We start from the raw sequence: 23,554 nt of genomic DNA on the forward strand, positions 1-23,554 counted from the left end.
ATAGTTGTCATGTATGTCTCTCAACAATCAAAATTTCTTCTTAGTGGCCAATACCTCGGCCAGGAGGGGTTAGTGAGCTTCATGCGCTTTCTGTGCACCCTCCATATGCCAATTTCTTTCCGGACAAACTGTTTCGCCGGTCCTGTGCATCTTTCTTATCAAAAGTGGTGACACCCTTCCATGTCGGCAAAAGTATCATCTGCCGACTTTCTTCCCTCCAACTCATCTTTCCAAGGAGGAGGAGGGACTCAATCGCCTTAACCCAAAGAGCACCGGGAGGGCGATCAACTCTTTGGTGGGTTCGCCTGAGCATAGAAGGGGAAGGCTGTACAGAATAAACCATCTCCAGATGGATGGTGCTCTGCTCACCTCCGGGCAAGTATTGCTTTATCTATTCTAAGGTAAGGAGTCTGCGGCTTGATGTCTCTATCAGATAACCAAGTTAATTACGTTTGGTATAGCCTTATCTGGTAGAGACTCCATCTAGCCGCAGGATCCTTACAGACCCTCACCGCTTCTGAGAGAAGTTTTTTCCTACTAGAAGGGCCCTGTTGGTCCTTAGCATTTGCACACTGATACATCAGTCTTTGGACGTGGCTCTGTGCTTCTGGTGCGGAAAGGTCTAGAAAAGAAACTGACGTCAGCATGCTCGGATGGTGCCTATATAGGCAACACGCATGTCACTTCAGGCACTGACACTGCCAACACAAGGCCGATTAATACGCCTTATTGGCACGCACAGGTACTGCTGAAGATTTTCCGATCTAGACTGACACCTGGGGAATTTTCAATGGGAATGAATCTAAGGAAACTAGATAAAGTCTCTACCAGAGTCACGCCCACTATTGGTTAAAACTAGGAGCTGACTACTAGCTCGTCTTATTGGATTCTCCCCTGCCTTCCGCGGGAGCTTTACATACGAAGCCCTGTTATTTTAAACTTTTTGTTCTGTCTTGTGCTCATTTTGTTTATTTTAAATAAACTCACCTCACCCTCGCAGGGACCTCTCCCTTGCCTCGTGGCCCCCCGCGCAGCCGAGGTCGACGCTGCAGCGGGTCAGGCTTCCCCGCTCGCCGCCATCAGCGAGCCGCTCCCCGAGCCACGCCCACTATCACAGGTCACGCCCTGAACGGTACTACAAATCATATGTCTCCCCCGTACGCGCAGCGGACGGGCGCAGCGGGCGTGCCGAAGGCGCGCCTAAGGCAAGCCCGTCTGCGCCCGTCCGCGACCGGCCGCGACCGGCCGGGACCAGGGGCCATAGACCCTGCCCAACCTTTGGTATACACACCTGCTCAACTATCTGCACTTATGGTCTCTAGCCCGCTCTCTCCTTCACTGGTGCAACGTCTCGACACACTTGGTGTTCTCGCGTCCCACCCTTCTTGCTCGCACTTCCCCCCCTCACCTTCCCACCTCCTCCCTTCCCGCTATTTCAGCAGCATCTCCCTCCCAATCTCCACCATCTGCAGCTTCTGCTCTTCTGCTTAACACTCGGTCGGCAGTTAAGCACCAAATCGAGCTTTTTAATCTTTTAAGTTCGCATTCACCTGATTACTTATTCCGTACCGAAACTTGGTTCTCCACAGACTCACTTCCGGATCTCCTGGCTATTCTCCCCGACACTTATTATGCTCTTCGCGCGGACCGCCCGGTTGGAAAAGCCGGTGGCGGTGTGGCAATGATCATTCGTTCCACGCTTAAATTCCAGCTTCTCGACCACCCACCTATACCCAACGTGGATTTTCTTGTAGCTCGGTCCATTAATCTTACAGATCCCTTCAATTTTGTTCTTATGTATCGTCCTCCCCTGCCCATGTCTCAGTTCGTTCCCTTACTACAGGACCTTTTGGCCACCCTGGCGGTAAATAACTCGTCAGTTGTCCTACTTGGGGATTTTAATTATTGGCCTGATGATCCCAGAGAAAGTTCTGCATCTAAAGACTTCTCTGCTACTCTTCAGTCTTTAAATTTCATTTCTCACATCACTGCCCCCACTCATGATAAGGGCCATATCTTGGACCAAATTTGGTCACTGCGTCGCGAAGTTTCTTCCATCCTTCCGTGCATTTGGTCGGATCATTTTATTATTTCCTTCAGAATTTTTTCTGCTTCTTTTGCTAAGCCCCTTCTTTCCAAGAACGTGTTAGCCCGTAGCTGGAACCAGACGGACCTTATTCTTCTCTCCTCTTCCCTGGCCTCCTCAGCACCTGATTTGACGGATCTCCCCCTCGAATCTCAAGCTGACGCCATCAGCATTTGGCTCTCTTCCTCCTGTGATATGGTCGCCCCCCTTAAGAAAGTCAAATCTGTCCGGCCACATGACGCACATAGATGGTTCACAAGTGAACTTAAAGATCTTAAACTCAGTCTTAGGCGCTCGGAGCGCCACTGGAGGCGAAATTACTGTCCCCTACTCCGCGCCAAATATAAACTTCTGCTTAACAGCTACAAGAAAGCAATCTTGTTGGCCAAAACAAACTACTTTACAGAGAAAGTTGCTCTCTCTGCAAACAAACCCCGTGAGATTTTTTCCCTTGTTCAGCATCTTGCCACCTCCGATCGTACGAACACCAGCTCCGCCCCCTCCCAATCATTCTGTCTTGCACTTAACAACTATTTTATCGACAAGATTGCCAACATTAAAGCCAACATCCCCGCAGTCTCTCAACTCCGAGCCACCTTCCCCCTCCCACTGCCGCCTTCTTTGCTGGATCACTTTCCTCCTATCTCTATTGAAAGACTTCTTCTCTTGCTTGCTAGAGTTAAGTCCGGCTCCCCGGCCGACTGCGCTCCGGCCCGGATCCTTAAAACCCTCTTCACCAGCAGTCCTGTACCCCCTCTTATCCTGCTCAATTCCTCGCTGGCTTTTGGTTCCGTCCCTTCTTCTTTTAAAACCGCTATAGTTCTCCCCATTATCAAAAAACCTGGTCTGGATCCCTCTTCCCCCCCCCCAATTTCAGGCCCATCTTCCTCCTCCCCTACCTGGGGAAGATTTTGGAAAGCCATGTAACATCTTGTTTGTCCTCACACATCGAGGAACACTGCCTCTTGGCCTCCCATCAGGCGGGCTTTCGCCCGGGCCACTCCACTGAGACCGTGGTCACTGCTGTCTTGGATGAGCTCAAGGGAAAAGCGGACTCTAATCTTCCCCAAGCCCTGGTGCTCCTCGACCTGTCGGCTGCGTTCGACCATGCCATTCTTCTCGACCTTGTCAGCGCAGCCGGCATCAGGGGAGTGGCACTCTCTTGGCTAGCGTCCTCCTTCAAGGCCGGTCCCAGGCCGTTCATCTTGCAGGATTTTCCGCCCCCACCCCTGCCCTCTTGTGTGTGGGGTCCCCCAAGGTTCCTCTCTTTCTCCCCTTCTTTTCAATCTTTATATCTATCCTCTCATTCTCTCTCTCCGTGAGCAGGGGGTCTCCGTGTATAACTACGCGGATGATCTCCAGCTCATCTTTGACCTTTCTACCTCTGACTCTCCTCTTTTTCTTAGTTCTACCTTAGTCTTTATCTCGGAATGGATGACCATGAACCATCTTAAGTTGAATCCGGATAAGACGGAGCTTGTCCTCACGGGTGGTCCCTCTAACCCCTGGTCCCCGACTCATTGGCCCCTTTCCTTTGGCCCCCCTCCCCTACCAGTTCCCTCCGTCCGCACCCTGGGCATCAAAGTCAGCAATGACCTTTCTATGCATGCCCAAGTCAGCTCTGTTGTTTCATCTTGTTTTTTATCCCTCCGTCTCATCCGAAAAATCTCCCGGTTTTTTTCCACGAACGCCCTCAAATCCATTGTCATGGCCCTCATCACCTCCCGCCTTGATTACGGGAACGGCCTTTATGTGGGCATTCCGGCCTTTGAAACACGACGGTTACAGGCCATTCAAAATCAGGCAGCCCGTCTCATTTTTCACCTCCCCAAATCCTCTCACATCACGCCTGTACTTAAGTCCCTTCATTGGCTCCCTGTGCACTTCAGATCATTTTTTAAATTGGCCTGTTTAGCCTTCCTGGCTTACACCCACTCTGCCCCCCTTTTTATTGTTTCTTTAATCACTCCCTACACCCCAGCTCGCACCCTTCGCTCCTCATCTCTCCCTCTTCTCCAAGTACCCCGTTTCCGTAAATCCCGAACTGGTGGCACCCGTTTTTCGGTTCTGGCCCCCCAGTTCTGGAACAGCCTTCCGTTGTCCATTCGCTCTATCCCTACTTATTCTTCTTTTCGTAAAGCCCTAAAAGCCCTCCTCTTCTCCCAGGCCTTCCCCTGTTAGTCCCCTTGGATGCTTTGTAGAATCCGGTTTCCCCATCCCCAGCGCCAGGAAGCCGCTTGGCCGCAGTGCGCTTTAGCAAGTTTCTTTTTCATTCATTACTGAAGGTAAGTAACTCGTTAGAAAAAGTCTTTCCATAGGAAGTGAAAGCTATTAAGAATACAATTGATTAACTGAAGTTGCTTCAAGATAATCTAGTTGAAGATGTGTCAAATCAATTGGTTATGTTTCTGAATCATCCCTGTTCCTCCGTCAGTCGTCTTTAACAGAGACATCATAAAATAGTCCTGAAACTTAGAAGCCGTTCTCTACAGGTATAAAAATATTTAGAAGTTTGTTGGTAGCATTGTAACTTGAGAAACAATTGATTGACTTATATAGTGCTAGGATTTTATTTGCATGGGAGAACAGGGCTGCTTGTGAAGTCTGGCATGAGTCTGGTCTGCTGTGGTGGATAGCATTATGGGTCAGTCATTGTTAATGCACTCCCTTTTGTTCAAGATAGAGCTGATTGGTGAAGTTCCTTTTTAAATGTTATGTATTTAGAAACTGAGATTAAATCCTTGAAGCCATTTGGAAGCTGCTTTTATGTGTCTATTCTTTTTGTTTTTCTTCCAGACCGTTGATCTCTTACCTGAGGAAGTTTTATTACTATGACCCCCAGGAAGAGGTTTATCTTTCACTGAAAGAGGCACGACTGGTTTCCACACAAGAACAAGAGAGCGAGTCGTCAACGTAACGAGGGATCCAGGCCCATCTTCTCGCTGTCACCTCCTACGGTAAAGGAAGTGCACTCCTCAGCTACTCCATTCCCCACCAGTACCATACTTTAGGTTCTGTGTTACAATAGTGGGAGAATAAAATTGAGCTTTCCACTGGATGATGGTTACTTCCTGACAGTCTTTCTTTAGACAAGTCCTATTTTGCCTTATTTTAGTCATTGTATGGGACCTGGACAAGCTTAAATTAAAAAAAAAAAGTGTTTGGTTCCCCTTCCTTCATGTGGATTTTTGCTTCCAATTAATACTTCTATTTACAGATTCCTTACCTTAGGTGTCAGATGGATCCAGAAACTCCCCAGTACCTCCTGGGCACCATATGCATTGGTTATGGCTCTTTCCCTCTCCTGGACATAATGACTGTGAGCCACATACAAGTGCCCCTCCTGCGCACTGATGTCGGTTTCTCTTTTTCTACTGTCTTCAACGTGGACTCCAAGCTCCACTCCTATGGTTTTCGGTCCTTTTACCAAGGTTTTTTTAAAACCGTGTAGCTCTCAAAGATGAAAGATTTAAGCCATGCCATACTTGTTACAAGTAGATGGTCATGAATCCGCATAGAGTCTCCAATTCCTGTAATGAATGCTTCTTAACAGTGCTGGAACGCCATTAGGGAGCAGGAAGCCAACAAAATAAGTTTGGACCTGTGCCAAGTCACAAGTACATTTCAGTTGATCCTTTTCAGGTGAGTCTAGCATAAAATTGGAGGACATGTTTCTCAAGATGCTCATGCTCCAGGATGATGCCTAAGAGTCATTGCTCAAAGGAGCCGACCCTACCTTAGATGTCCAACTTTGATTCAGTTCCATTTCTGGATGGATTGTCAATTGTGGATTGCAGCCTTCAAGGAGGCCATGTTGCAACTCTTTAAGATTATTCAGAATCCTTCTGGCACTCCTTTGGGTCCAACAGATCTCTCCTAGTCTCCAGTGTCATGGCTTCCATGCATCACCTGTCATCATTCACTTGCAGCCTGTTCCAGAGCTGGACCGTTGTCTCACCCCCTTACCATTGGCTCCAACTTTCTGTATCCATTCCGGACTCTGCTCCAATTGCGAGTCCTGAGCCAACTTTAGCTAGTAGTGACGTCCTGTGTTGCACTTTTATTTATTATGGCGCAGCCTCATGTTGAGGTTAGCTGAATTGAATTTGAATTTATTTGCGTAAGTTAATTAGAACCATTACATTATAATAAGAGCATTAAAAAAGAAAAGGCCATCATAGCTTATTCATTTTGCGAGAGAATGTAGCTTTCCGGCTAGAGTGGTCGACCTTGAAGCTGGGGAACAGTGTTCGAATCTTGGCTTGACGCTCAACATACTGTGATGCTGGGCAAATCACTTAATCTCCACATGCCTAACAAAAATGAGTGAGTCCTTCTGTAATAAAACTGGTGCTCATGTAAAGCGCTCTGATACCTGATTCGGGTCTAGTTTGCGCTATATAAAACTCTATTAAAAAAAATTGAGGTTAAAAACTCTGGTACGGTGCAATAGTTATGTCCTAAAGTTTGTCTCAGGGCTTCTTCGCATATTTGTGGTTGGCTGTTGTTCTTCGTCCGGTCCCCTATGAAAATAACAACCGTCTGGCTCTTCTAATCTCCAGGACTACTTTAGTTACCATTCTGCACGCTCATATTCCTACTTTTATAGAGTGCTTGTGCTTTGCGACTGTGTTAGAGAGTGTTCTTTTGAGGTCCTGTGTATAATATAGTCCAATATCAGTGTTTGGACCTTACAAGGGCTGGGACGGGGGCAGTTCCAGGGTGCATGGCACCCCTGATAGATGGTACAAATCTTCCGCAGCGGGCCAGGATGTGAGGTTCTTTTTGTGAGAAACATACTACAGAGGCCTCATGGCAGATAGTTACTTTTTCCTCTCAGGCATAGTTCTCTGAGAAGGGTCCTCCTTTCATTTGCTAAGGTCGGGCAACAGCACAGGAGGTGTAACCATGATGCACGTTGGTAGTCGCACAGTCTACATGCTCCTTCTGTGTTTTTGTTTGCCCAGGCCAGGCTGTTGAGGTTAGCTGTCCTGTTCCCTTGCACTGAAGGTAGTATTCCAGGAAGACGGAGGCCTTCTTTACGTTTGATTCTGATTTAAGGCCTCAGTCAGGTTCTCCACAATGAAGACTGAGAATGTGGGCAATTTTTTCCAATCTCATTAGACTGATGTTGGCTTATGTCTTGATCTTCAAAATGCTAGTGACTTGGACTTTTCATCAGAAACAAAATTGAATTTGCCCTTGTTGTTTGTGACAGAGGAAAGCACTTATTTTGTAGTTGTAGTACGCAGAGCTACAGAGGTGCTAGATTTACAGAGACTAGCCTCTAAATCTAAATTTTTCATCCCTGACCTTTGACATTGCAGCTGTTGCTGCCTTGTAATGAAGCCCTGACTGCGCCCCTAGCAGTGGCCTGTAGGTGACCTAGTTCAAGCTTTATATGGCCACTGCCATTTAGTCCTACTATTGCAAGACAACACAGACCTGTTTGACCAGGTGAACCGTCCTGCCTAACGCAGCCTTCTATACCCGAGAGGCTTATCGTTGAGGCCTCTATGAGCAAAATCAATTCAGAAGCTTTTCTCGTGGCACCACAAAACAGAAAATCTAAGAAAATTGACACGATGGGGAAGTGAGTCTTCTCTTTGTGTAGCCCTGTGCTTCACTCTTCACTGAATGCTGCATGCCTCTTAGGCCATTGCTCTCATGTCCTCTGGGATGTGGCAAGTGAGATTGTGCCCTTTCTGTCTGAGGATTATTAGAACTCCTTTGTCCAGAAGGTACAGGATGGCCAGAATGATCTGAGTCCTATGTATTGTGCTGCGCAGGCTACCTGCACTAGTGTCATCCTATTGTCTGATTAGATGTGTGCCACAGGGTTTTCTGGTGGGGGTAAAACTTCATTACCGGATATCATTATGCTTTTTGATAGGGCTAGACAATTTGGTGAGTAAAAAGATGTGGTGCTAGAACTCTTTAAAGACAAATGAGTTATGGCTTGTTCGCTAGGGCTACTTTTCGAGGCTCGCCTATTCAACCAGCAGGATTGAAAGTTCTGAGGAAACTGAAGGGCTCTTGCTGTTTTGTGGTTCCAGAGGCAGGGAAGTTATGGGTGACATCGTCACCAACAAATACAGCAGAGCAGTATTCCTCCTTTTTACAAAGTGCTGCTTCCAAGCTGCTTTAGCTTGTCCTCCCCTTGTAATCTGAGACTGGTAGGCGCCAGGATTGGGCATTGTCTTCCCAGCTTGTATGCAATTTATTTAGGCCAATGGGTACTTTAAGATGTTCAGTTTGATTATACCCTTCCTTCCTTGACTACTGCTCCCCATGTCCCAGCAGTTTTTTTGTCAAACGTGGGTTGATCATGCTGATGTTCTCTCCTGAGAATGCTGCTAGTAGCCAAGCTCGCAAACAAGGTGTTGCCTGAGGTGAAGAGGGGTACAGGATGCTACTTCTGATATTTTGAGGTACCCTAGAAAGACTGGATTGAGCCAGAGGCTTTTTAAATTTAGGCTGCTTTAATGCCTTTCTCAGGAAGAGAAATTCAAAATATCAATTGCTGTGTCAGCCTTTGATTTGGAGCACTGGATGGGGGTCCTTAAAGTTGCAGGACACATACTTATGTGTCCCACACGAGTTTTATATATTTTGTGGTGGGTCAGCCCATTTTCTAGTACTATGTCACCCTTTGACTTTACCTCAGCCCCTTGAGTGTTCATAAAGCTCATGCCTTTGGTAGTGGCCCATCTGCGTATGATGGATGCTCATCCTGCCATCCCATACCTGGATGGCAGACTCTAGAAGGCGAACTCAGTGTAGCTTGTCATTGACTTCCTTCAAGTGACTGTCACTTCTATCCACTCTAGGGTTCCGTATTATTTAACCCAAATGCCTTCTTCAGCCTGTGCAGAGGAGTCCTCTTGCAGGGGCCATCCAGCACACAGTAGCTTTGAAGGCCTTTATGTCCCTGCAGCAATTCCAGAACATTCAGGCTTTGGGCAGGTATTTCAGATGGAAGCATCCATTTCGACTCGGATACTTCAGAGGCTTTGGTGCTCCTGGCATTGTGCATCCTGTTGGTGCCTCACACTCGCTGGCCCCTGGAGGCCCTTTACTTGAGCTTTTTACTTTAATGCGCCTAGCATTGAGCATGCTTTTCTGACAGTATCTGAATGTCAGATGACGGATGCATCGTCTGCTTGGAGACTTCACATGGGTGACGTAAAGATTGGCAGACTATGGACTTCGAAGGAGCAAAACCATCACGTTAACCTTATGGCGCTGCACTTATTTATCTGACATATAAGGCCTTTCGGATCTCTGTCCCAGTCAAGCAGGGTGATCTAGTGAAGTTTTGGGGTGACTAATTCATCTCAGAATCTCGCGTGGAGTGAGTGAGCAAGCAGAGCAGGTGTCGTCTCAAATGTCACCTGCACCCGGAGATGGAACAGGCATTTCTGCTCAGTGCTGGAGTGACTTCTGTAGACCTTTCTGCTACCTCCAAAAATACTCAGTCTCGTATTTTGCACTCTAGAGTTTCCTCTTTGAAGTTCTCTAGCTAATGCTACTGTTGAAGTTCTGGCTTAAGGCCCAATAGCCATGGTTTTCTCTACCCTCAATCCTGGAGACTGGTTTAGAGTATTTTTCCTGTAGGACACTTATTTCCATATCCCCGTCCTGCAGGTCCACAGGTGCTGCCTTCAGTTTGCTGTAGGCCAGTAACATTTCCAGCTCGCTGTGCCTCCTCTTACCTCACCAGAGCCTCTTGCATGTTCATGAATGTGAAGGCGATGTTGGCAGCACACCTTAATAGGTTAGGAATCCAAGTCTTCCCCTAACTCCACAACTGGCTTTTCAAGGTGGGCTCGCTCCAGGCAGTTGTCACCCACCTCCAGACTATGCCGAATCTCTTAACATAATTCGGTTTCACTATGACTCCTTTGCAAAAGCTTCCCTTAATCAAAGCCATGACTCTGATGCTGCTGGTACAGATGGCCTCCTGCATCCAGGTGGCATACATTGGCTTTACAGTGGGATATAAAGTCCCAGTGGACACTACACCAGAGGGATCTTTCTGTTCTCTTCCAGGGGATCCTCCTCAATAGTCATAAGCACATGAATATTCCCGCCCATGCTATCTATATATATATATATATATATATATATATATATATATATATATATATATATATATATATATAAACACACAATGCGGCCTTCGATATACCACACAACGCTGAGCAATGTTGTAAGAATTTCCCTTGCATATAAGTACAATTTCAATAAAGCAGGGAGAAAGAAACACATTTGAAAACTGCTTTAATACACAGCAGAAATCATAATCCTGCAAAGAGGAATGAAAAAACATTGCCAGCACATAGGCTGCATTGCAGAAACATCAGTGTAGACAGCTGAAAAGCGAACCCACAGAAACGCACAGAATAAACTGGCACGGTGCCTTTAAGGCAGCCATGATCCCTAGCTTCCCATCATGCCTCAGGGCTGACAGTTAGGTCAGTTGTTCTTTGTAGAGACCCGAAGGCCATGGCACAAAGAGATGACCTGTATCTTGATCACTTGCCCGGGGAGGCGGGAGGGTTGCTTATGACTTTGATGAGGATACCCCTGGAAGAGAACTAGGATTACAGGTAAGTAACTTATCCTTCTCTTCCAGGGGATCCTCATCAATAGTCATAAGCACATGAATAGAATAGCAAGCCCATCCCCTCATCCTGCGGGCAAGTAACCTGAGCACAATAAAGATACATTGTAAGAAGAAACCATTACAAAGACTCCAATTAAGCTAGCATTGGAACAGATTCCTCAAGGAGACCTGGCCTACTTGGGTATCTGCTCTGGAGTCCGAATCCAGACAGTAATGCCTGGTAAACGTATGGACCGATTTCCAAGTTGCAGCCTTGCAAATCTCGGCCATCCGTAAATCCGTATTTGTAAAGCGTAAACTACTCACCCTCACGGGTCTAAATGCGCTGGGGACCCTTGTGGAAATTAAGTGAGAACTAGGAATACAGGTAAGTAACTTACCATCTGGCCCATACTGCAAAGGAGACTGCGACAGATCTGCAGTGTTTGCTGCGGGGCTGCAATTGGATCCATGGCAGACCCCTCTCCTTACTTCACACAAAGATCACAGTGGTGACTGACGCGTCACTTCTGGGTTGTGGAAGCCATTTGGGTGAGGTGAAGATCAGAGGCGTCTGATCTCTGGCAGAGAGCCTGCTTCATTTCAGTCTTCTCTAGTTGTGAACCATCCACTTAATCTAGAGAGCCATCCTGCTATCTGCCAATGGGAGGCTGACAGGGAAGTGAGGTGCCACGAGGTTTTGTGTTTCTGGGCGTGGCTCCACCGCTAAACCTTTTTCTGGTGACGCATCACATGGCAGGTTCCTTGAAAGTCAGAGCAGGTGTACAGAGCCATTGAAGCCTTTCTGATCACAAATGGCAGTTATATCCGGGGCATGGGTGTGCAGGATCTTTTCTGCAAGTGGAGAGAATTCTGGCTCGCTTTTGCGCATTAGAGTTTCCAAGGCATCCCTCGCTCAGGGACGTGTTCCTTGTTGAATGGATCTCAGGACTCCTGTATGCTTTCCTGCTGATACCTCTCCCGCCACGAGTTCTGAAGAAGATCTGAACATTGTACTTACAAGGCTCTTGTGAAGGAAGTGACCCGATTAGGGCACCCGGGTCTCTCGCGACCATCTCTCAGCCTTCTATGCAAATGGGGAGTCGGTCAGACAGCAGAGAATACAAACCAAGTATATTTCATTTGGGTACACTCGCGCGGAGTCCAGTCTGACCAGCCTCCTAGGATTGCTGCAAAGGGACTGACTTCAGCAAACATAGATACATTATGTACATTTCTGAACCAAGAAAGTCCCGCCCATTAAGGAAATTTACTAGCAGGTGCAGCTAGAACAAAGAAGTACAGAAAGATGAGTTTCGACTCTGAGGCCGGGCACACATTATCTTTATGCCAAGGTTGTTCTGTTCATGTCGATCGCTAGGCTGGTGGGAGAAAGCCTCTGTCTATGGGAAAAGAATGTGTTAAGAGCAGTGTATTCATTAGCAAAGCAAGACCTAACCCTGGGTCTTTCCGCAGCCTGCTTCTCGAGAACGGAATACGCAGCTGATGACATGATTCAAAGTGGTGGCTAAACATAAAATGGTGCCGCGAATGCTAACTTAACATAAGAACAAAGCACAAGCAAGGTTGCCAAACATATTCATTTCATCACATGGGTCCACCTTTTGAGCCATTACACAACTGCCTTTACAGTTTCTTTCATGGAAAGTTGCATTCCTCATTGCAGTCACTTAATTGAGGAGAGTTGATAATCTACACGCGTTAACCTTAGAAGAACCCTTCTTTTAGCTTCATAAAGACGGATTAGTTCTTCGTACCAACCCAACAATTCATTCCCAAAGTGGTTTCTGCCTTTCATATCAACCAATCAGTTGAGTTACCTGTGTGCTTTCCTCAAACCTGATTATGTAGCAGAAAAACCTCTTCATACTCTTGATGTCAGAACAGAGTTATTATATTACATTGAAAGGTCAAAGGATTTTCGTAAAACAAAACTGACATCTGCTACACCTCACAAAGGAAATGCCATCTCTAAATATGGTATTTCAAGATGGATTGATAAATGCATTCGAACCTGCTATGCTAAAGCTAAAATATCTTAATCTATACCTCCTAAAGCACATTCCACTTGTATAATAGGAGCGGACTTTTTAGGTAACATCCCTATAGCTGACTTTTGTAAATCAACAGCATGGTGCATACCACACACATTTACCAAACACTACTGTGTGGATGTGTTAGCACGTCAACAAGCCAATGTAGAGGAAGCAGTACTAAATACACTTTTTTCAAACAGCTGCAACATCTACTGGTTAGCCACCGCGTGGGAGAATACTTCCATATAGTCTATGCAAAGCATGTGGATCTACAGCACACATGCCTCGAACAGATTATGCTACTTAGCCAGTAAGGATCTCTTCTTGGCATGTAGAGCTGTAGATTTACACGCGCCCTCCCACCTCCCCGGGCACTTGTAGGCGTTGCAGTTTTCATTATTTACATTAAATACGCATGGACATCACCTTACTACACTTACTTACTCCATTCTCACCCTCTTGCGGGAAAACAGTCTAACAGTGGAGTCGATGCCAATGCGTACTATCACCGAAAGGAGGATGCTCCTTACCTCGTGACTATAAAAGACTTCTTCGAAGAAAAACAACTTACAAACATCCGGACCCAACACTAGATGGCAGGAGTATGCAAAACATGTGAATCTACAGCTCTACATGGCAAGAACATATTCTTACTGGGTAAGTAGTATAATGTTTCCTTGGTCTAGGGTGTGAATGTCAGTCTATTCAGCAGTTTTTATACGGCACAGAAGCCAGATTTATTGTTTCACATCTGTTGCTTGTTGGCAAGGACTGCAGTCCCTTAGCCTGCGACTAATATTTCGAAGGATTTCTGTAGCTAGGGATGGTTATTCACTCAATGGAAATTTGAGAGTTGGTTTGGATCAAAATTTGTGTTTTTTTTAGTATGGAGTAATTTGACTGAGCCTATTACTTTGGGTCTGGGCCTTGATTTAGGAAAGCATTGATCAAGCCACACCAAGGAATTTTTGAACATAGAAAAGAGGCCTTTTAGTTTTCCGGCAAAAGGACAAGGAAGTGTTTGGTTGGTTTGAGTTTCTTGGGGACTGTTAATAGGGCATCAGTTGAGCCTATGAAAGAGTCACAAGCGTTCTTGTATGTTGATGGTTAGGGTCAGCGTTGGTTTTGCTTTTGATGTAGCTAATTTTATGTGATAAGTAGTTGAGGAATTCCACACGTTTCACAACGAAGGGTGTAGTATGAAGACACGAGTAAAGCAAAATTGCTGTGTAGTCTGTCCTAAATAGGCCAGTGGAATATAATTTAGGAAGTTCCCTCAGGCTTTGAGTCCAGGCTGTGGCACCCTATGACTCTTGACTGAGCAATACTTGAATGTTGTGAGCTGGGTCAGAGTAGGTAGTGATTACTTAAATTAGCTATTCTTAATTAAACGGGTTCCCGCTGGGGCCCAATAGCAGAACGGAAGCAATTTGAGGTTGGATGTGCGATAGCGTGTGGTGAGTTGTGGGATGCTTCCATGCAGTGGCACTGAGGTTCCGATGAGTTTTTGTTGTCAATGTCTTTAAGCCGTTCGGAAGATGGGTGATGTGCGGATGCTAATGATAATGCTGAGCTGGGACTCTGACTGGTGTTGGATGATGTGATACCACTTGATGAATTGAACAGTATGTGCAAGGATGCTAATGCTGAGTACTAAAGATGAATATTAAGTGTTTTTGATTTCAGTGCTGAACTGTCATACAGTTTGAGCATTTAGGACAATGAAAAGTCTCAACTTTCCGTATGACCATCAGTGTATAACGATACCTTACACTGGGCTGGGCCAAGCAGAAGGCTCAGTATTGTACTGTAGCTGAAGTTAAAGGCATTCGGAGAGTAAGCTCAATAGAAGAAAGCTGGGAATGATTTAGACCAGGGTAATTGGTCCATTATATCATTGGAATGCAATCAATGCAGGCTATTCTGGAACAGTGAGCAATTATCATCATTACACATAGAACTAGAAAACGTAATGTTAGACATACAGGTCTTAAGCAGCATATCCATCTCATCCAATGTGCTTGTCAAATGAAGAGGCAGATAAACAGGTTTTTTGTTGGGAAATTAGACTGACCCTATTGGTTTGAGAAAAGGAGGGAATTGAGAATGTCATTGTCTTTTTAAAAATGAATGAAGTTGGCATGCAGTTTTGGGTGGCAGAGGGATAGGTTGTTCTCCAACAGTGCTCCAGTTTGAAACTTTAGGATAACCCTGAATGCCCCTCCACCCGCAATATGCAGGCCATTACCCTCAACTTTAGCCTTCAGTGGATGTTGCAGATTACCACAGAACCATAAGCTGGTTTAATGTATGCTCGTTTTCAGAAAGTAATTCGTTTCCTGTTTATTGTAGGAGTTTTTGCTGTGAGCATCCAGCGCAGAACCAAATCCACCGCTGTGATAAGAGAGACAATGGAAAGAACAAAGGAAGAGATTGTTGGCACAGTCACGGACTGATAAAGTGGCATTATTTGCCAATACCAAGGAACAGAGAAAGAGGCTACATCTGTGGCAATGACTTCTGTCCTGGAACTCTGAATTTTTTTCTGTTTCCCAGACAAATTCCAGAAGGTCCTCTGCTTCTGTGCGCAAGGTTGGAAAGACGCACACTCCTGAACTGGATGGGTTTGTTCGTTTATGGACTGCTGTATTTTTTGTGGGTGGGAAGGGGGTTAAAGAAGAAGAATTTGAACCTTGAAGATGGGACAAGGATTTGAACCTTGGAGATGGGCAAGAATCTGTTACAGATTTAAGTAGAGGGTGTTTCAGACTTTTGAGCCGCTAAGGGACTATATTTAGCTTTGATTTTTTTTAGAAACTTTTTTCTTTATTTTCAGCAAGGAATTTGTTTTATATGAGACATTTGATTTGGGAACTGAAAGCTTTGTAAAAGATTGAGCCAGTAGCATTTCAAGTACAGGAAGGAAGCCTCTCCTTCGCTGAATCAGCACATGGGTGTGTCATGAAAGCCTTGACAACTGAGGCTGTCTCGGAGCAACATTTTCAGGTTTATTTGTGAACCGATGGATTGAAAGTTCTTGGAACATGCAGAAGGGTAATAGACCGTATATCCTTTTGAGATCTATAAGAGATCTGTTGCATGCAAGCTAGGGTGGGTTTTCTGGTTTTATGCTGGCATGTCTATACCTTGGAGGCCATGATGTACTAAATGTCAGATTGAACAGACTGAAGGGAAGTTTCATGCTATTCAGTGGAGGGTTGTTCTGTTTGGGCACTGTTGGCTAGATAGTCACTGGATGGTATAAACTTTGAGATGGAAGAGGCAGTCTAATACACTTAAAGGTGTGGATTCGTAGAACTGGAAGATTCAGCAGCCCACCCCTCTCCATGCTGCAATTACTTCCTGCTAAAACATGTGCTCTTTATTCCTGCCCCATCAGAATATCTTGGTTCTGTTAACTCTGCTTTTCCCTCCTCCCCACCATGGGATTATTACCTGCTGAAATGTTTTGCCCATATGGGTGGAATGTGTAAATACCGTTGATCTCTTTAGGCTGGATTGATATATTTTTTTGGGTATTGTGTCCTTTTATTTGTTGTCTTCTGTGAGTCTCGGGTAAAAGGAGACCGTTTACCATGTGCAGTGCCGACTGGCCGTTTTTACTTGAATTACAATGCAGCAGGGCACGAGTAAGTAAAGCAGGGGTTTAATCTTACAGGGCAGCAGCACTTTAACGATGGAACTAAAAACATACAGGTACTGGCCCTGCTCCCAGGGAATAGTTTTTTTTCTTTATATGGATTGCACTGGGGCATGGGGAATAATAAAAGCCCAAGGTGTTTAAGTTTTTCCTACCAAGCAGTGAAAATAGGATAATGAGTGAGTAACAGAAAATGGATTTGGGCTGTGCATTGTCCAGATACAGGTGACCGTCAAGTGGTACTTTTCAAGACACTTGTCTTTCGTTCTAATCTATTTTGATTACTGTAGTACTATAAGCATAAGCTGATTTTTGTACAGGCTGTGCTTTAAAAGAAAGGGGTGTAATGTCTGTTCTTTTCCTTCAGCCTATGCCTACTCTTACCGCCGCTTGCTATGTTTTCATTCTACTCAAGGACAACTTTAAACCGCAAGTAAAAAAGACAGTCTAGTCCCCACTTGCTCTTTACCAGCTGCCTTAGTTTCCAAGAGCCGTAGTAAGCATGCGGCCCAGAATCTGTGCACAGCGTATTATGAAACTGTATATTGTATGCAGCGCATACCCCCTGTTTAGCTCCGCCTCTGTTTGGTGGGGCCAAATCACTGGATACCAGGGGATAAATACTACTGACTGGAGTTCTGAAGATGCTACTGTCTGTTAGTAAAACTGGAATGTTTTTTCCCCAAGGAAGGCCGAATAGTTACTGCAATCTGTAAGTATAATTTATGGGCATTTTCTGGCCACCTCCAGACCAGAGTGTGATTGGCTTGCAGCCCTCGAGGATAGTTGCAGCTGGTCTGTAATCTTTAGCACAACATGGTGATTGTAGCAGTATCTCGTTTCTACTCTGCATGTGGAAGAAGCCATGGATAACAATCAACCCCTTTATCACCAGAAAGAGCAATAGGAAGGAGTTAAAATGTCTGCTATTACCTATTGAACATTTTTGAACTTGAAGAATATCCCTGATTCACCTTGTTGGTGCTGTGACAGGTGTGAACATAATTTGTCTAGTGGGTTGGGGGTTCCAGCACATTGATTGGGTCTTGGACAGCTCTCTTCAGATGAAATGGCTTGAGAAGCTCCATCCAGGGATGTGAGCGACACCACATGCGAAAGTGAGTATTGTAGAGATAAATGAACAAAAGTGATGTGTGAGCCTCTGAATCAGCCACTCAGACCAAAAAGCTGGTCCGTGGTTAGAGAGTGACTTTATTGAGTCTCCACTCCGAAGACAAAATGGCTCAACACTCTTAGGACTCTTCTCAGTCCTGACAGCTATTAATTAATCTGTTTTTTGTTTGTTTGTTTTGTTTCTGTGCTTAATTTATTAAGATAGGAGCTATATAATTTATTTTCATACAACTATGAACAATTACTCCGTGCTGGACAGATTTGCAGGTCAATCTTGAGACTTGTTTTGATATGAACTTGACAGATGCACTTTGAGCGTGTCAGCATTTTCTTGTTGATTTTTTTTTTTTTTTTTTTCAAGCGCGGTCAGTGTCTACCTGTTGGTTTGTTGTGAAATGGCTCTGTCTGTATATAACGTATTCATAAGCATGGCTGGAAGAGCAACTGCTGCAGATAAAGCCTCTGAACCCTGGGATGGGAAGGGACTTATTTTGGGTAAATGTCAGTGAGGTGATCTGACTCTTGTGTTTGTAGTTCCTTTTTATTGCGGTTCTGAACAATGAATTTGTTTTGTTGGGAACGGTGGGTGGGGGGATGTGCGGAATTTTAAATAAAATGTTTTGAAATGTGTCTGCCTCCATTGACCTTATTGGGTGGGGTGTTTGCGCTTGTTGCATAATCTCTTTTATTTCTTAACTTGCTCACATAAAAAAAACAGTGTGACTGGGAGAAAGAATATTTGTGATTCTTAAAAGTTGTCTGATTTTAATGACCTGTGGCATTGATGAGGGTATTTTGCAGTGATGGATGGTGAGATAGCCGCCTTTAACAACACACTGTGTATGTACGCTGTGAATTAGGATCTTCATTTCAGGTAAGGCGACATCTATTCACTTCTGTTGGTTTGAGAACCGATCACTTATGACATCATTTTCCCAGTTAAGTGAGACAGTCTATGGAGTACAAGTTGAATTGAAATGAAGAACTTTTATATATCACACTTAAGCTAATCTGGTATTGATTCCCAACTAGCTCATGTCGTGCCGGCTAGTGATATTTCAGTTTTTCCCCCAGAAAATCTGTTTTGTGGGCATTGACCATGGCAGTATTTGTAATAAGATTCCTATTTTACGTTTACCAATGCTATGCAACAGCTACACTTCAGAACCATCTGGTCTATTCGGAAGAAATGGGAAAGAATTTTAGGGCATTATTTTCTACTCCTATTTTGTGTTAGAGACATAGGGGCCTGTGGTGTTGAAAATGATTACAGTTTTGATAATATCTGATAGAGACTACTAGTCGCAGATTCCTTCACGTAGCATTATCCCCAGGCGCGAGACTGGATCCGGAAACTTTTTGCCACAGCATCCCTGCGCGCCGGGGGCGGAGCGACATCACGCGACTCCGCCCAGGCACCGTCCCCGTACGTAACGTCAGCGAGGTCGCATGAGCCCCACCCCGGGGCACCTACGTCAGTTTTTTCCTTTTTCTTCACCATTGTCTTCTGTCTTGGTGGTACAGTGTGCGAATGCCTTCGGGCTTCAAAACTTGCACGTCGTGTGGGCGTCTTATGTCGGCGATGTACCCTCATCTCATTTGTATGTGGTGTTCGAGGCATGTGGGCTGCTGAATTCATGTGGGCTGCTGAATTCATATCTATTGCATAGATTGCCGCCTAGTGTTGGGTCCGGATGATTGCACATTGTTGTCCTGGAAGAGTCTTCGAAGTATCACGAGATAGGTGGCTCCTCCCCTGGACTACAGTGCGCATGGGCATCGACTCCATCCCCAGATTGTTTTTTTCCGCCATTGGGTTCGGCTGCATATTTGATCACTCAAGTTCGGAATCAATAGAAATTTTCTTTTTGGCCCAAAGGCCTTTCCTATCATCGGTATTGTCTTGCGATCGGGCCCAGTTCTGTTCCAGCTCAGTTCCCGAGTCGGACATCCAGAGGAGTCACGTGGCTCTTCACTGCTCGAGGCCCGGTCGACGCTACAATTCGACGAACCATCATGGAACGGAGCCCGTTCAAAAGGTGCCCCGTGTGCAACTCGAAGTATCCTCACATCGACGTCCACCCGGTGTGCAACAAGTGCCTGTCGACGGATCACGATGAAGCCAACTGTATGGCTTGTTCTCGTTTCCGCTCCAAGAAGACAATTCGACTTCGGCGCGCCAGGAGGCCCAGCAGACGGCACCTGACCCGGTGAACATTTTCGATACCGAGGGAGAAGAGGCAGACGAGCAGGAAGCTCAAGAGCCGATTTCCTATCCAGCGGCAGAGATCGACTCCAACTACGACGCAGACGTAGAAATGCTCGATGCTGAAGAAATCGTCGACGAGGTAGGAGACGACGATGGGGCCTATGGGGCGACGGAAGATAGCTCAAGCGAGGAGCTATGCCCCGTTCAAACGATATATACGGCTCAGGTCGAGGGATCGCCACATGGCCTTACCCAAGATCTTGCACTGAGTTCCACAGTCTCGCCTCCGGGCCCGGCTACGGACACTTCTAAAGAGCCACAACTGGTGAAATCAAAACCGAAAGAGAAAGCTTTGGTGTCTACACAACCGAAAGGGCTAGAGGCGCCGTCGAAACCGAAAGTGCGTGTCGCCTTGGTCGGCTCCAAGTCTTCAGACCTGTCGGTGCAGACAAAGCCAAAAAAGGTTATCAACCCGGTGAAGTCGCTCAAGGGTGTCGAGCCAAAGACTGGGACACCAAAAGCACTTGTCAAGGTCGTCGACCCGAAGACCTCGGCGCCAAGGGCTGTCGACACAGACAAAGGACTCGGAGCTACAAAAGTTGTCGATCCTGCGCGTCGGCCGGACAAGGCCAAAAGTACTACAACCCTCGAGTCAGCACCTGGTGGTGGCTCGAAGGAACCTGTCGCGTCGACGCAGCCGTTCGCCTCCTTCACGAAGCAGGTGTCGAAATCGTTGAAACGCATTAGGGACAAAGCTTCCGCTGTCGATTCGAAGGATACTTCCACGCCGAAGCCTGCCACCAAACCGCACAAGTCGACAGCGCCCATTCAGTTTACGCTGCCGCCGAAAGTGGTGCCGAAGGCATTCGCGCCAAAGACTGTCGTCGAGGCGTCCATGAAGGTGTCCACGGGGCCGAAGCCTACACCTGCGGTTGTGGGCACAAAGCATCGACAACCCCTGCTGGAGGAGCAGTCGGAACAATTCATCGACGCCGACACCGGTAAACTTTCCATTTACAAACGAAAGATCACCCCAGCACAGCCTATGGAGTCCTACAGAATTCCTTTAAAGAAAAAGAAGGATTCCACGGATTCACCCGTTCTTGTAGAACGGATAGCTGCACGTGGACAGGACACTGCTCCAATCTCGCCCACTTACTCAGTGGTGGAGGCTGGGGAAGGTGACTATGATGAGTATAACTACCCTGCCGACACTGATCCTGAGGATCCACATGACACATGGGCAGATGCTGCTGACCCAGGGGATCCACAAACTGACACAGACACTCAAGTGTATAATGTGAAAACATCGCCTACTGAGGACTCAGCGGCATTTAATGCGCTTATTGAAAGGGCAGCCAAAAATCATGACATCCAGCTCCATGCTGACCCTATTGAGGTGGATTTTTTGTTTGACATCTTTTCCACCTCTGAGAAGACCGTAAAGACTCTGCCAATGCTAAAGGGTGTCTTAAAACATGCTGCAGACATTTTTAAAGAACCCACAAGGGCCAGGGTTATAAACCCCAGAATTGAGAAGAAGTACAAGCCGGCGCCTGGGGACCCTACCTACATCAAGGGCCAGTTGCCGTTGGACTCGTTAGTTGTTTCCAATGACCGTAAGAGGGCAAACTCACAAACTAGTGGTGATGCTCCTCCCCCTGACAAGGAATCTAAAGTGCTAGAAGCATCAGGGAAAAGGGTGGCGGCTCAAGCGGCCAATAGCTGACGCATTTCAAACACTCAGGCACTCTTGGCCAGATATGACAGGGCACATTACGATACACTTGAGACCCTGTTACAACACTTGCCAGATGAATATAAAGAGACAGCAGAGATGCTCATACAAGAAGGGAAACTCATCTCAAATGCTTCTATTAAGTGTGCACTGGACGCAGCAGACACCGCGGCCAGGGCCATTAACACCAGTGTAATGTTGACCTGTTTGACCAGGTGAACCGTCCTGCCTAACGCAGCCTTCTATACCCGAGAGGCTTATCGTTGAGGCCTCTATGAGCAAAATCAATTCAGAAGCTTTTCTCGTGGCACCACAAAACAGAAAATCTAAGAAAATTGACACGATGGGGAAGTGAGTCTTCTCTTTGTGTAGCCCTGTGCTTCACTCTTCACTGAATGCTGCATGCCTCTTAGGCCAGTGCTCTCATGTCCTCTGGGATGTGGCAAGTGAGATTGTGCCCTTTCTGTCTGAGGATTATTAGAACTCCTTTGTCCAGAAGGTACAGGATGGCCAGAATGATCTGAGTCCTATGTATTGTGCTGCGCAGGCTACCTGCACTAGTGTCATCCTATTGTCTGATTAGATGTGTGCCACAGGGTTTTCTGGTGGGGGTAAAACTTCATTACCGGATATCATTATGCTTTTTGATAGGGCTAGACAATTTGGTGAGTAAAAAGATGTGGTGCTAGAACTCTTTAAAGACAAATGAGTTATGGCTTGTTCGCTAGGGCTACTTTTCGAGGCTCGCCTATTCAACCAGCAGGATTGAAAGTTCTGAGGAAACTGAAGGGCTCTTGCTGTTTTGTGGTTCCAGAGGCAGGGAAGTTATGGGTGACATCGTCACCAACAAATACAGCAGAGCAGTATTCCTCCTTTTTACAAAGTGCTGCTTCCAAGCTGCTTTAGCTTGTCCTCCCCTTGTAATCTGAGACTGGTAGGCGCCAGGATTGGGCATTGTCTTCCCAGCTTGTATGCAATTTATTTAGGCCAATGGGTACTTTAAGATGTTCAGTTTGATTATACCCTTCCTTCCTTGACTACTGCTCCCCATGTCCCAGCAGTTTTTTTGTCAAACGTGGGTTGATCATGCTGATGTTCTCTCCTGAGAATGCTGCTAGTAGCCAAGCTCGCAAACAAGGTGTTGCCTGAGGTGAAGAGGGGTACAGGATGCTACTTCTGATATTTTGAGGTACCCTAGAAAGACTGGATTGAGCCAGAGGCTTTTTAAATTTAGGCTGCTTTAATGCCTTTCTCAGGAAGAGAAATTCAAAATATCAATTGCTGTGTCAGCCTTTGATTTGGAGCACTGGATGGGGGTCCTTAAAGTTGCAGGACACATACTTATGTGTCCCACACGAGTTTTATATATTTTGTGGTGGGTCAGCCCATTTTCTAGTACTATGTCACCCTTTGACTTTACCTCAGCCCCTTGAGTGTTCATAAAGCTCATGCCTTTGGTAGTGGCCCATCTGCGTATGATGGATGCTCATCCTGCCATCCCATACCTGGATGGCAGACTCTAGAAGGCGAACTCAGTGTAGCTTGTCATTGACTTCCTTCAAGTGACTGTCACTTCTATCCACTCTAGGGTTCCGTATTATTTAACCCAAATGCCTTCTTCAGCCTGTGCAGAGGAGTCCTCTTGCAGGGGCCATCCAGCACACAGTAGCTTTGAAGGCCTTTATGTCCCTGCAGCAATTCCAGAACATTCAGGCTTTGGGCAGGTATTTCAGATGGAAGCATCCATTTCGACTCGGATACTTCAGAGGCTTTGGTGCTCCTGGCATTGTGCATCCTGTTGGTGCCTCACACTCGCTGGCCCCTGAAGGCCCTTTACTTGAGCTTTTTACTTTAATGCGCCTAGCATTGAGCATGCTTTTCTGACAGTATCTGAATGTCAGATGACGGATGCATCGTCTGCTTGGAGACTTCACATGGGTGACGTAAAGATTGGCAGACTATGGACTTCGAAGGAGCAAAACCATCACGTTAACCTTATGGCGCTGCACTTATTTATCTGACATATAAGGCCTTTCGGATCTCTGTCCCAGTCAAGCAGGG

At 46.1% G+C, this 23,554-nt stretch overlaps 1 protein-coding gene across 2 annotated transcripts in view; it reads left to right on the plus strand.

The window, feature by feature from the left end:
* SOCS7 (suppressor of cytokine signaling 7) overlaps positions 1-18,174 on the plus strand; it is a 249,832-nt gene extending 231,658 nt beyond the window's left edge. For both annotated transcript variants that reach the window (XM_078645604.1, XM_078645603.1), the window contains 2 exons: positions 4,883-5,043; positions 15,104-18,174. In XM_078645604.1, coding sequence (XP_078501730.1) covers positions 4,883-5,003 — 121 coding nt within the window. In that variant the 3' untranslated portion in view covers positions 5,004-5,043; positions 15,104-18,174. The remainder of the gene's footprint in view (positions 1-4,882; positions 5,044-15,103) is intronic.
* The last annotated feature ends 5,380 nt before the right edge of the window (positions 18,175-23,554 follow it).

Source organism: Lissotriton helveticus, chromosome 5_1, assembly GCF_964261635.1.
Source record: "Lissotriton helveticus chromosome 5_1, aLisHel1.1, whole genome shotgun sequence".
NCBI lineage: Eukaryota > Metazoa > Chordata > Amphibia > Caudata > Salamandridae > Lissotriton > Lissotriton helveticus.